This window comes from Cebus imitator, unplaced genomic scaffold, assembly GCF_001604975.1.
Source record: "Cebus imitator isolate Cc_AM_T3 unplaced genomic scaffold, Cebus_imitator-1.0 Scaffold4, whole genome shotgun sequence".
NCBI classification, from domain to species: Eukaryota; Metazoa; Chordata; class Mammalia; order Primates; family Cebidae; genus Cebus; species Cebus imitator.
The window spans coordinates 11,639,595-11,654,477 of record NW_016107319.1 but is presented as its reverse complement, the minus strand read 5'-3'; the positions used below and the strand labels follow the sequence as shown (position 1 = coordinate 11,654,477).

Below are 14,883 nucleotides of genomic sequence, written 5' to 3'. Positions count from 1 at the left end.
ATATATATATATATATATATATATATATATATATATATATATATTTGTGTGTGTGTGTGTGTGTGTGTGTGTATATATATATATATAACCTAGTAATCACCAAAATGGGGCACCATGTGATTTGTCAGATGAGTGGTGTGATCAGTTAAAGAATAAGTAGTTAAGTAGTTCATCAAAAGCTGGATACTTTTAGAGATTTCAAAAATGAGACGTTAATAGGATACAAAGATAAAACGTTTCCATAGGGTCAGCTTGCAGAAGACCTGAACTACTGAGCTGAGGGGTTTGCATTTGAAGCTATAGATGATGGAGAGAGAGCTGTTAAAAATGCTAAACAAGCGAATAACAACGTGTTAAAAAGTGGCTACAAAGGAAGATTAATCGGACAGCTTGTAATCTCAATGTGCTAAATAATACAAATAATTTTGACTTCAAGATGTTGAACTTTAGGAGTTCACTTACCCTAATTGATTTAGAGAAAGCTCTTCCTAGCTTAGGGATTTTTCCCTTCTCCTCCCTAATTTGAAAGTATATACTTAGTATGTTAACTTGAAGGGGTTGCAGAATCATATTTAAGCTGATGAAATAAAGATATTCTGAGCACATGCTCCTTATGTGGCATAGTAAAGGGACAGAGTGAGGTAGGGAGAACATTGAACAGGCCTTTGTAAGTGTCCAGATTAGTTGAGAAGCATCTGGACAGGGACGCTGGCAATAGTCATGGAGGAGAATGGAAAGTTAGTTGTGGTGACAGATTGATTTTTGAGGAGCAAGTGAAGTCATGTATAACTTCAAAGTTTCAAACTGGATTATTATGAAAAAAATGGTCCCGTTGACCAAAAAATATGTAAATTCAGAGGAGAAGTTTATTTTTTAGAAAATATATGAATTCATTCCGGAGATCTGTAGCATGCTGTAGCATGGTGACTAGAGTTAATAACATAAACTAGAAAACTGCTAAGAGAGTAGATATATACATTAATTGGTTGGATTGTGGTAATAATTTCACAGTGTATATATATATATATGTCAAAACATCATGTTATATGCCATAAATTTATACAATATTCTCTTGTCAATTATATCTCAATAAACTTGGCAAACAAATATACAAATACAATATTAGACATGCTTAGTTTAAGGTGGCAGTCATAGGCAGCTACAAATTTGGGAACTGTAGTTAGGGCTAAAAAATATAAACTTGAAAGTGTTCCTACAGATTGAAAATAAGACTGAAAAGATGGCAGGAGAGGCAGCAAAAACAAACAAACAAAAAAACACACCACCACCCACCACCACCAACAAACAACCCAGAATGGGCTGGTTTAAAAGATGGAAGCTAAATATTAAAGTGCTCTGAGAAGTAAGAATGTAAGCAGAATGAATATGGGGAAAAAGAGGCCAGATTTGGTGATTTAGAGATTCCTGGTTACTTTAAGGTTACAGTTACTAGTAGAGAGGGCAGAAGTCTCATTTCAGAGAAGTAAAAAGAGAATGATCAGTGGGGCCATGGAGGCAGGTACTTTTTAAAGGTCAAAAATGAGTCACAGTGAGAAAAGTAGGTGTATCTTGAGGAGGCGGCACCACTCATTTTGCTATTAGTTATCTACATTTGTGCATTGACTCTTCTGGCTCCTTGAAGGCAGGAATAATGTTTTTACTTCTTTCTTATAATTCCTTCCTGTAGGATTTTACCCATAGAAGATATATGTATTCAACATATAGTTGGCAAATTTTTGTCTTTTTTTTTTTTTTTTGAGATGGCGTCTTGCTCTGTCACCCAGCTGGAACGCAGTGGTGTGATCTTGGCTCACTGCAACCTCCACCTCCTGGTTTCAAGCAAAATTTTTGTCTTTTTAAAGATATGAGAATTTTGCTTTTTTGTACATAGAAGGGAAGGGGCCAGAAGAGGAGGGATGAGAAAGCTAGAAAGATTGAAAATGCCTGAGAGGATCTGTCCTAGTATTGGGGGTAGGGGAGATAGAGAGGCTGAAGTGAGAGGCCTAGGTAAGTCTTTGACCCATGAAAGTTTTACCCCAGATAGGTGGCTTTGTGAGTTACTTAACTTCATTCTGATTATATTCTTACAATTAAGCTAGAGAAAAGAAACCTATTTAAATTATAAGGAAGAAAAATATATTTACTCTTCGTTAAGTGGAAATGGATCATTATATAGGTCTTCATTTTTGTCATCTTTGCATTGAATGGATTAAAGAAGAGGAATAGGTCTTGCTGTCTCAAGGGTGGCAGAGGCAGAAGAAATTCATGTATAAGTACGCCCTCTCAGTTCAAATCTGTGTTGTTGAATGGCCAACTGTAACCTTTAATCATACTCATTCAAAATCTAAGTCAGATACTCTGTGTCTTCTATGCCCTATATACAGTTTCCACTTAGACCAGCTACTTGTTCTCTTCAGAAGGTATATTCTATATGACTTTTGAAATAATTAAAAAAATTATAGTACTTAAGTTTACTACTCATAGTTTCATTTGCTTGTTATGCAATTTATTTTCTGTCCTAAACTAAGAGAAAAGACCTGTCATGATCTTAGGCATGTGCACATAATTTAATAAAAACCAAATTGAGAATAGATACTAGAATTTACTACAGAATCTGAATGCAAGAAGTGTATGATTGTGTCATGCCTGTTTCTATAATGTTATTACAATATTAAAATATCTTTTATGAGATTAAATTTCGAAAACTGCCGTTTTATAGAAAGTAATCCAAAGATATAAGCTTGTGTCTTGTTAAGTATTTTTGAACTTTGGAAGTGGTTTTGAAGGTTTAGTTTACCAAGAGACTTTCTACAAAAAAATGTGGGGTAAGTATTTTTTACTTTACCTAAAAATAACCTAAGATTACATACACTTACCAAATGATTAGCTATTTTGGTTATTTTTCAATGACTGCACTCACTATTCCTTGACTGCTTTTTGAATTGTATGATAAGGGCTTAAATAACTTAAAATAGACTCACTCAAGCCTATGGAAGGTCATAAGAGATTAGAACCTGTACATTTGCAGCATCTTGTAAGCACATTGCATTGCGTAGAATTGTCTAAACTCAACAGGACTTGTGCATCAATAAATATGCTCTTATTTTCATTTGCTCAGCTCTGCTATTTTAGAATGAATGTAGTGAAAGCTGTCTAGGATTTTTAAAAAACTATTTATAGTTGGATTTTCTTTTATTTTTCAGTTTGCAGACAGTAGGTTGCATGCCTCCACCTGTGTCTTCTGCAGTGATTTTAACCAAGGCAGTTGGTGGAAATGAGGTGAGTCATGGGCCTAACTTATTTAAACATAAGTGCATGCTGTGCTTTTATTTCAAAATTATATCATAGTTTTGAACATGAAGGGGTGATGTTGCCGAAGACTCCTAGCCATAGCAGCTTGTGAAATAAGGGGATGTACTCACATACTAGCATGATGATAAAATTGATTATGATGGGTGGAATTTCGGATTTCAAAGGAAAGAGGAAGGGAGATGAGTGACATAGAGATGGTGATTTTTCTTTTATCTCAGTGGAAAATTGGGAGACAAAGGACAGAGAAAACCTGGGAAAGGCATTTTTCATCCAAGATTCACAGACTGGAGACATCTAGTATGGCTATTCCTACATTCTTAAAAATTTTTCAACAAACTAAATTGATGGGGAAAAAGTTCAATATGTTTAATGACAAATGAAGATGACATAAAAAGAAGAAATTAGGCTAGGTTTCTTAGATTAATTCAAAGAGATTATTCAACTGCTAGGGGACTGTGACACATTAATTGTATTTGTATATTGGGGTAGCAATTGTCTAATGCAGAAGCTTCTTATAGGGGATTCTTCCTTGGTTGAAAGGCCCTACAACTGTATACTGAGGGACATTCATTTGTGATAGCTTATTTCTTCTTTTCTAGTTATATTCTCTCATTTAGAAAAAAATATGCTATTAAAGGAGGGAAGATATAATGGGTTTCTACTTCAGTTCATTCTTAGGATTCTGCTTTCAACATCTATTTCATTTCCATCCACTTTATGCTTTCCAAAAATATTGAATACCTGCTACATTCTTTTTGAAAACAGGTTTCTGGAAGTATCATTGACATATAACAAACTGTATAAACATAAACAGTTTAATGTTTTGACATATGTGTACATTTGTGAAACTATCATCACAATCAAGATAGTGAACATATCCATATGTATATCCATCTCCATATATACATCCTCAAAGAGTTTCCTACATCCCTTTGACATTCCTTCCTTCTGTCCTCAACACCCCTCTTCCCAGGCTTCCCTAGGCAACCACTGATCTGCTCTCTGTCACTATAGATTAGTTTGCATTTTTTAGAGTTTTGTGCAATGGAATCATACAGTGTGTGCTTTTTTTTCTAATCTTTTCTTTTTTTTTTAACTAAGCATACTTATTTTGAGATTCATCTATGTTGTGTTCGTTAATAATTCAGTAACTTTTATTGCTGAGAAGTAGTGTTTGGTATAGATATACTACAAATTGTTTATCCATTCACCTGTTGATGGAAATTTGGGCAGTTTCTAATTTTTGGCTATGAGTATTCATGTAGAAATCTGAAGTTTATATATAATATTACCCTCATTTCCTTGGGAATACCTAGGAGTGGAATGGGTATATCATCCGATAGGTGTAAGTTTTAGTACTTTTCAACCAAGGAAGAATCATCTACAAATAGTTATAAGTTTCCTATAAATAGCTTCTGATGTAAACCATTTCTATCAATATACAAGTGTTCTTTTACTAAATATGTATGTTTAACTTTTAAAGAAATTACCAGACTATGTTTTAAAGCGGTTACACAGTTTTACATTCCAACCAGTAGTGAATGAGAGTTCCAGTGCTCTACATCCTAGTTAACATTTGGTACTATATTTTCAGTGTTTTTAATTTTTCCCATTCTAATATGGTATAGTGATATCTCATTGTGCTTCTAATTTAATTTGTATTCCCAGTGATATCAAGTATCTTTTCATGTGTTGATTTGCTATTCATATGTCTTTGGTGGAATGTCTGTTAACTCTTTTGTTCATTTTTTTTAAATTGGGTGGTTTGTTTACTTATTGATGACCATTTAGAATTCTATATATTTTGGATATAAATCTTTCATCAGATATTTGCTTTGTCAATATTTTTTCCTAGTCTGTGACTTGTCTTATTGTTTTTTACCAGTGTGTTTTGAAGAGCAGGATGGTAGTGGAGGCAGTAAAGGTGATTGGATTCTAGATATATTTTGAAGGTACAGGATATGCTGATGAATTAGATGTTGGGTGTAAGAGAAAAAGAGGGGTCAAGAATGACTTTAAGGTTTTTGGTTGAGCAACTGAAAGGATAAGGTTGTTGATATGGAGAAGTATGCTATGTGAGAACAGGTTTGGGGAGTCTTAGCCTACAGAGGCTAGGCTATTCTGGGATCACTAAGAACTGCAAAATCTGAGTGGTTAAAAATATACATTGATTTCTTGTTCAAGGTACCTGTCCCATGTGGGTCAGTGGGAAGGTCTTTTGCAAGATTCCAGATTGATTGGAGGCTCTACCGTTTTGTAGGTCTACCTCCTGGATGGAACACACAATATTTTCAGTTGCCACAGCAGAGAGAAAGATTGGAGAACCACAAATGGGCTTTCCACTGCCCAGGCTGACAGTGATACATGGCAGTGCTGCTCACATTAATTGGCCAGAATAAGTCTTATGGTCTTGCCATGTGTTGTCATTTATGTGCCCCGACAGAGAAGGGAACTGGACATTAGTGAACACTTGTAATGTCAGCCATATGGGTTTAGATCAAGAGTTTGGGTTTTTGATGGATTAAGATGCCCAACATATATATCCAAGTGGAAATGCTAAAGAATTAGGGATATTAGAATTGGTAGTTTAGGGAGTGGTCTGAACTAAAGATATAAATTGGGGAATCATCAGTGGATAAATGTATTTAAAGCCATAATTGGATGAGATTATTTGGAGAGAGAGCATAGATATAAAAAAGAGAAGAGGTTCAAGGATAGAGCCCTGGATCACTCCAACATTAAGAGATCAAGGGAATGAAGAATAAGCAGCAAAGGCAATGGAGAAAAGCATCAATAGTGAGAGTAGGAAAAACAGGGGAGCACTGTGTCAGTGAAGCCAGGTGTCCTGGAAGCCATGTGAAAAAGCATTTGAGGAGGAGGGTCTGGTTCGCTGTGTAAAATAATGCTGATATAAGTTGTGTAAGGTAAATTCTGAAGATTAACCACTGAATTATGCTACATGGAGTTATTGGCAGCCTGACCAGAGTGGTTTTGGTGGAGCATTGGGACAAAAGCTTATTTGGAGTGGGCTCAAGAAAAAAGTGGGAAGAGCAGAATTAGAGATAGAAGTAGAGTTAACTGCTTTGAGGTTCTCTGTGATGAAAGGGGAAAGGGAGGCTGTATTAAGAGGGGATGTGGGGTAGAAATTTTTTTAATGTAGAAATAACAGCATGTATGTATCATGATGAGAATGGTACAGTAGAGAGGAAACTATTGATATAAGAGAGAGTGTGTATGCTAGAGTAATATATTTAATCAAATGAGAGAGAATGGTATTTAGTTGTATGACTTTCAGTAGGACCTTGGGCTGTTTATTTATAACAGAAGGGATGGCAGAGTATGTGGATATGGATGTGTGTAGATGGGTAGAAGGGGGTGCACTTGGTCTCTTTTAATGAGAATGATGTTGAGGTGGGTAGTACTGATGTTTCAAAAGGGAGGAGAAAGTGTGCAATTGCCATGTAGATGAGAGTGAGTTAACTTCAGAGTACGGCAGGACTGCTAGGCTGGACTAAGGAGCCAGCTGAAATGCGTAGACATACATTGAAAATGAAGCCAAGCATTGTGGTTGTGTGTTTTCTCAAAGGCACATTTAGCTTCTTAGTGTAGGAATGAAATTGGCAGATAGCTGGATTTAACCAAAGATTTCATTATGTCAGGTAGTTATTTCCATTTGCCATATAATTAGTGAGATACAGGAGGTATAGGAGTTTTAGACTAGTATGCACTGTGGTTTTCTTTCTATTGTGATTAGAGATAAATACGATTTATCTAATGTAATTCCATTAAGAGGTGTGTAGGCTAAATTGATTTAAGAGGCCAAAAAACCTTTTTGTTCTCAACTTTTGGCCGAAGTTCACATTTCATCCATATCCTTAACAGTAACATACAGCATTAGATTCTTCTAAAGTCTACTTCCATGTTTATTCCCTCAATAGATAAATTGTTTACATTAATGTTGCTTATCAATAATGTTGAATTCAGAAATATCTCCTTTGTTTTCTAAAAGTGTTAGTCCATTTCTTTAAATGTTTATATTATGTAGCTTCATGATTATCAAACATTTTTGTAGACCAGAGGTATTAGATACAATTTTTCATAAATCTTCAATATCAAGCTTCAGAAATGAAGTTTTCATAGTACAGTTTGGTCCTATCTTCTTATGAGTAGACTATTTCATATTTTCACCAGATTGTACGAGAAAATGATCTGCAAGAAAAGGTAGTTGAAAAGTTTAATATTTTTCTGAAATAATGTTACTAGATAAGTGAATGTAGATTTTTATTGAAGTAAATATGAAAGAAGGTTAATCTTTTATATAATACATTGGAAAGAATGTAATCTAAGGATGGACAGTTAATTTGTTGATGCATGTAATGAAAAGGTCCAGAAGCTGGGCCCACTGTCACCTACCATTTGATGAGGACCCTGGTTCTGCTTTTCTGTGATTCCCTGCTCTGACTTACATGTAGCAGCTCTGTACCCACATAGGTTTTAACACAGCAATAGAATTGCTTGTGGCATATTTCTGTGTTGCATTGTCTTTGCAAACGGTTCTTCACGGTGTTTATGATAAATGAAAATGTTTTCCTTCAGGATTTTGTGTTATCGCCTTTTTCACATTTAGTTTATACTCATATATATTTATATATTTCTTTATATGTAATATATACATGTTTAATATGTACTCTCATGTACTAAATAAAGTGTATGATTGTATACCATATTTGTTTTTAATGATTTGGGAATGTATGCATTTGTAATGGTGTCATTTGAAATGATTATTTTTATTTTGCAAAGTTGTTGTAGACCTTAGGAGGAAATTTGTTTCTGTTACTTGCACACCTTTCATTTTAAATGATTTTCAGTAAAATTGTTGTACCAGAATATCTTGTCATGGGTTGTACTTTGGCAAGAAGTAACTTTATTACTTTTTGTTAGTTAATAGAAATCTGTTCTTAAAACTTAGGTTTTTGTTTCAGTAAGCCAACTAGAATTTATAATAACTTTTAGCAGAGAAGGAACTCAATGTATGTGCATAGCGATGTATATACATACACTGAAATGCCAGTATATTTCTCAGGTAGACAAATGAGACTGTTTAGTAGTAAAGCTGACTAACAGTCTTTTTTTGTGGCTTTTACATTTTAAACCATTTTTATTTAAATACTAGATACACGTTCAGCTTCTTATTTGTGATTGTTATTTATTCATTTGAATATTTTAAACATAAGTTTTCAAAATTACAAAATTATAGAGTGTGCTTTATCATGGTCCAGCTGGTGGTGATTGTGGTTGTGTGTATGTGAGTGTGCATGCAGTTGTAGTTCCTTTTTAGGTAATAGAAAACGTAATAAGTCTGGGTATGATGGCTCATACCTGTAATCTCAGCACTTTGGGAGGCCAAGGCGGGGGAAATCATCTGAGGTCAGGAGTTTGAGACCAGCCTGGTCAACATGGGGAAACCTTATCTCTACTAAAAATACAAAAATTAGCTGAGTGTGGTGGCACATGCCTGTAATCCCAGCTACTAGAGAGGCTGAGGCAGAAGAATTGCTCGAACCCATGAAGCGGAGATTGCAGTGAGCCAAGATTAAAAAAAAAAAAAAAAAGTAATGAAAGTTGGTCAATCCTAAATTTATTGCCAAAAATAAGATAATCAGAATGTTTTATATTTTATTTTGACTTGGAAGGGAAACACTTATTCATTGTTTAAAACTATATATGTTTGTTTCGTTTAAGTTTCTGTTCTAAATATAAGATTCTGTGATAAAAAAAATTTGAAGATTTTCCCTCCGAAAGCCTTACACAGGTTTTAAACCTGATGAGACTTGCTAAGAGAATCATTGTATTTAAATTCGAGTTACTTCTGCCTTACAATAACTATCACAGAGATTTTTTTTTATACAAGAAAAAGATTTTTTTAAAGAAACTAGAAAATTATTCCCTATGTTTGGAGAGGGAGTTATGTGGTTTTCATAGTGTTGTAGAAATATTTCATTTCTCTATTATTTATACTGGTGTTTAGTGAAAAAGCAAGAAAGGTAGGGTTTGGGAAAGAGGCATTGTCTTGTTTTATCTCCATATTGCTTCTTTTGCATGCTGAGAAAAGGAGGAATTCAGCTAACAGCCATTGCCTAATGTGGAGTGAATATGAAGTCTTAACTTCCAAGTAAAGTTGCAAAGCTATATAATTGCAAAATTTTGAGAGCATAGATGTTAAAACAAGTAGAAGAGAAATATAATTAAGGAATGTCTGCCTTCAAATACCTGAAGGAAAAAAGAAAAAGAAAAGCATTAAGAATCATCTTAGATAAAAGTTAGGGCAAGTTAGGAAGGAGTCTTCAGTCAGATCTGTGAGTAATATTTAAACTCTAGGTTTTCTGTGTTTAAAACCAAGTCTGGTAATTCAAACCATGAAAATAGGCTCATTTACCACTAGGAGCAGTGCACTGACTATAGGCATGTTATTTATGTTTATTTGTGGTTTTTTGATTGCTTGTTTCTTAAAATGGATTTCAGGGATCACTTGCACTGGCATTACCTGAAAGAATAGAAAAGTAAACTTAAATTCTTTATAGCTACCCTAGATGTATTGAATCAGAATATTTAGTGGATGGGTCTCAAGAATCTCCTTCTTTTTAAAATTATGAAATCTATCATAGCTATAAAAAGTGTGTACAACACATTTACACAGTTTAAAGCGCAATATGTGCTTCTATGTCCACCATTCAGCTTTAGAAATAGAATATAGTATTCAATCAGTTGTTAAGCATCAACTTTCAGACCCCGTTTTCTACCATAGAGAATAATACGGATAATAAGATCTTACAGGGGAGATAAAGTAATCTTTTGCTCACCCATAACAAGGGTCATAGCTGACATCCCTATAACAAATGACACATTAACAAGAGAAAAGCATAACAAATTTACTTACCCAGCATTTTAGGTGACATGGGTGATTCAGATTCTTTTCTGTGTAAGATATGTTTTCCCCTGAGTGTGAGACAGGACACCCATCACATGAGGATCTTCAGGGGAGAAGGGAAGAAGTCAGAGTGACCTTTCTGCTATCTATGATCCACCTAGTGGGAGAGGAATTCTAGTTTCTATGATCCATTCAGAGGTAAGAGAAAGAGGGACAGGAGACGAGGGCAGGAGAAGGTTAGGGAGACCATCTTGCTTTTGAGGACCTCTTGTCTCTCTCAGCTCAAAAGTACTCAGTATGCCAACGCACCATGCTTTAGGGTATTGTGTTCTGAGACCTGACAATCTGGTGCCTGACTTTGAGAAGCTTACATTTAATGTGATATTACAGTATTCAGAATTTCTACTTCATGTTATAAGCTTCGCCAAAATAGGCAAATGGTGGAATAGTTTTAGAGTGACCTTTATTATTAAATTATTGTTTTCCATTTTAGTGTCGAAAAAAACAAAATGAGTGAGGTCAGCTCCACCCTGCTGTGTGGGACAGCCAGAACTTCAGGTTAGGGATCTAGACTGTGTTTGCTACTTGAAGCATTAGGCTGTGGTCTTGCCTAGTCTAGTATTAAAACAGTGTGCTTCTTTTAATGCAAGCATATTTAGCTGGCATTTTATTATATTTTAGTTAGCAGGTTGAAGGATTTTAGAATCTTTTGATAGTCATGCCGAATTCCAAATACATTTTAAAGAAACATTTTGATTTGGGGTATAAAAGAAAGATAACAAGTATGTATATGTGTGTGTGCATGTGCGTGTGTGTGCATATGCATGTGTGTGCGTGTGTGTGTGTGTGTGTTTACTTTCATCAATGAGGCTGGTGCTGAAATCTCTTCAAAGACAATTTAAGAATGTCTCCTGAGCAAAGAAAATTATTACATGTGGTGAAATCTTTAAGTCATAGATGAAGGTCATGGAAGTCTGAGTGTATTTAAAAAAGGTTTTCTATCTGCTTGGAAAGCAAATGAAGCACTCATTACTAACTTTAAAAGTATAGCTATGAGATTTTTGCTAAAGGTGAAAGATCAAGATCATCACAATCCAAATGGAGACTGAAAGTTCAATTTCTGACTCATGAGTGAGGCATGAAACATTTCAGGGTTATTTTGCATTATCTGTGGGGAGTTGGTCTTGCTAATCCAATGCATTAAGATAAGATTCACTGAAACATTTATAAAGGCAGTTAGAGTAGATCTAATCAGCAGAGAGGGCTAGGAGTGAAAAGGAAATCTGATCTGTCAGTCACTTTCTCTGCTTTAGCAATTACTTAGCCTTTCTATTCCTTGCCTTTCTTTTCTGTTAAATGGGGTTACTGCTTTGGCTTGTAGTAGAAGGCTAATGGCATCCTGGAGGAATCTTATGTATGAAAATCATTGTCAGCATTGAGCCTTCTTGCAAGCAGGCAGATGTATATTTTTTAGCCTCCCGACTGGTGTGCTTTCTGAGAAGTAGTAACAGCTACTTTTCCCTCTTTGACAGATGAAAGAACAGAAGTAACAACAGCAGCAGCAAGAAATTCTGTCTCTGCTCTTCTACTGTATCTACCTTTTTTTTTTTTTTGAGACAGAGTCTCACGTCGTCGCCAGGCGCCAAGCTGTAGTGCAGTGGCACAATCTCGGCTCACTGCAGCCTCTGCCTCCCGGGTTCAAGCAATTCTCGTGCCTTAGCCTCCTGAGTAGGCGCACGCCACCATGCCTAGCTAATTTTTGTATCTTTAGTAGAGACGGGGTTTCACCTTGTTGGCCAGGATGGTCTCGATCTCTTGACCGTGTGATCCTCCCGCCTCGGCTGTATCTACCTCTTGGTATCAGTCTTATCTTCCAGATTGGGCGAGAGTTCTTAGGAGGTAGAAAGAGTTGACTGTGTTTGTTTTAAGCTTCTATAAAACTTGTAAAATGTACCTAGATTTCCCTAGATTTTTGTGTAACTTAGAATTTTCTCATTTAACCCTGGTGACCTGCAAATTGTCTTCATTTTTACTCTCTAACCAAAAGGGCCCTTTTAATAGGTTAGCAGTGATTTCTAGTTACCAATCCCAGTGGCCAGTTCTCAGTTCTTATCCTCCATGACTGATACCTTAGTCACTCATCTCCAGATTCCTTCTGCTTCCCTGATGCTCATCTCTCCTGATTTTCTTTCCACACCTCTCATCACTTCTTATTTTCTTCTTGTCTGGTTCCTTTTCTATCCCAATGGTGTCTTTGAGAGATCTAATCTAACACAGTGTTAGCCCTGCTAGATTCCTGTTTCTGAATTTTTCTTCTCTACATAGCTAAAGCCATATGACCCCCATCTTTAGGTTTGATTATGCCTCAGACGTTAGGGCCAGTCCTGTTCTTGGGGAGAAGTATTTACATAACTCTAGTTTAACATGCTGTGGCACTATATTACCACCTTTGCTGATAGGCCGTCTGACCTTGAGCACAGAATACCCTGCCTTGGAATCAAAGTATGTGCTTAATTTTACTATTACTAACTTAGTGGTCTCAGTAAGTCCTGGACCTCACCGTCTTTTGGTTTTCTCATCCAGGAGCAATAATATTTGCATTCTCATTTCATATGATTGCTTTTTTGATGTAAGGGAACACATCAAGTAAGCATCAGCATTATCATCATTGCAGAGGTTTGTCACTGATGAAATAACTGGGTTTTCTGAGTCAATATTATTGCTGTCACAAGAACTTAATCTTCTAAGTTTGCTCATTTATTCACTTCATTTATTCAAAAGCATGTTGAGTGCTTACAATAGCTTGCTGTATATACATAGTACATTTATAGAATTTTCAGTTCAGTAAGAGATGTAAAACAGATAAGCAATAAATTGCAGCATAAGATGATTTGTATTTAAATAAACTTAATAAACTGGATAATTTCAGTTTATTAGTTTACATTATAGGTCTTCAGTTTTTTTTTTTTTTTTTTTTTTGGAGATGGAGTCTCACACTGTCACCTGGGCTGGAGTGCAGTGACAAGATCTGGGCTCACTACAACCTCCGCCTCCCCGGTTCACACAGTTCTCCTGCCTCAGCCTCCCAAGTACCTGGGATTACAGGCACATACCACCACACCCAGCTAATTTTTTGTATTTTTAGTAGAGATGGGGTTACACTATGTTGGCCAGTTCGGTCTCGAACTCTTAACCTCATGATTCGCCTGCCTCAGCCTCCCAAAGTGTTGGGATTACAGGTGTGAGCCACCATGCCCGGCCAGTTACTTTTTTGTGTAAGTATTTTCTGTTATAACCTGATATCCCCAAGATAGCCCCTTTGGGAATTAAATAGCTCCCCTTTGGGGAGCCAAATTAGTAATTGAAAGATTACTTTGAGAGTTCAGAACTAGATAAAGGGTACTGAACAGATTTATAGGATGTTTCTCTGAAACAGTAAAGTCTGGAAAAGCATCCTAGCTCCATTCCAATGAACTGCAAAAAACAAAACAAAACAAAAGCCACAAAACCAATCAGGTATCATATCTCTCTTAAACAGTTCTATATAAACATTAAAAATGTGTTATCAACCGAATTCTCCTTGTTCAGTATCAGAATATCTGTATGTATGATGACTAGCAAAACATTTTTTGATAATTTGGTTTATTTTGATTAGTTATATTTTAAATATTAGACTTCCTTTTTAGAGAGGCACTAATCTAAGCAATAACACACTTCTAACTTTTCTTTTAGCTACTCTAATCTAATTAATTTTTATATTTTTGCATCTTATTATAGAGAATTTGATTATTTTTACCTTTATTTCCAAATTCTGGGCATGTGCCTTTTAGAGGAGTATTTGTGTGCTTTTATGAAGTTGTTATTCTTGAAAATAGAAGACTTATTCTCAATATTTACTAAATCATGGAGTTATGAAAATGTCAATAAATTAAACCTAAGAAGACTTAACTTCTTCTTTTGGCTTCATCCCTAACTAGCTCTGTGATCTTGGGTAGTCTTTTCTTCAGCTTTTTAATCAATTGTATGTAGGCATGGTTGTTTTAGATGAAAATATTTTCTGGAAGAAAACATTAGACCCATGTAAATGAGAGGAGATATTCTGTCACTTTAAACTGTTTGCTTTTTGGTGAAATATGATCTATTTTTATTGCATTAAATATAGATCTTGATACTTTCTCAACTTATTCTCTTTTTATATTAAGATGTTTGGCATCTATCAGGCTGTTTATTAAGAACATGGCTGGCTGGGCGTGGTGGCCCACACCTGAAATTCCAGCATTTTGGGAGGCCAAGGCAGCTGGATTGCTTGAGCTCAGGAGTTCCAGACCAGCTTGGGTGACATGGGGAAACCCCATCTCTTCAAGAAAATACAAAAACATTTAGCTGGTCATGGTGATATACGCTTGTGGTTCCAGCTTCTTGGGAGCTTGAAGTGGGAGGATCGGTTGTATTGGGGAGGTGGAGGTTGTAGTGAGCCAAGATCCTGCCAACACACTCCAGCCTGGGTGAAAGAGTGAGATCGTATCTCAAAAAAAAAAAAAAAAAAAAATATATATATATATATATATATATATATGGACAGTGTATAGGCCAAAGGAGTCAGGTTTAATCTGTATTGCATTGCTACAAACTTTAGAACTGAT

At 35.6% G+C, this 14,883-nt stretch overlaps 1 protein-coding gene across 7 annotated transcripts in view; it reads left to right on the top strand.

Moving 5' to 3' along the window:
- Window positions 1–14,883, top strand: part of SLC10A7 (solute carrier family 10 member 7) — a 265,153-nt gene that overhangs the window by 15,478 nt on the left and 234,792 nt on the right. For 5 of the 7 annotated variants that reach the window (XM_017534819.2, XM_017534811.2, XM_017534832.2 and 2 more), the window contains exon 4: window positions 3,204–3,279. In XM_017534819.2, coding sequence (XP_017390308.1) covers window positions 3,204–3,279 — 76 coding nt within the window. Of the gene's footprint in view, window positions 1–3,203; window positions 3,280–12,016; window positions 13,140–14,883 lie in introns of those variants that run through there. The other 2 variants (XM_037740621.1, XM_017534836.2) reach the window with 2 other exon arrangements.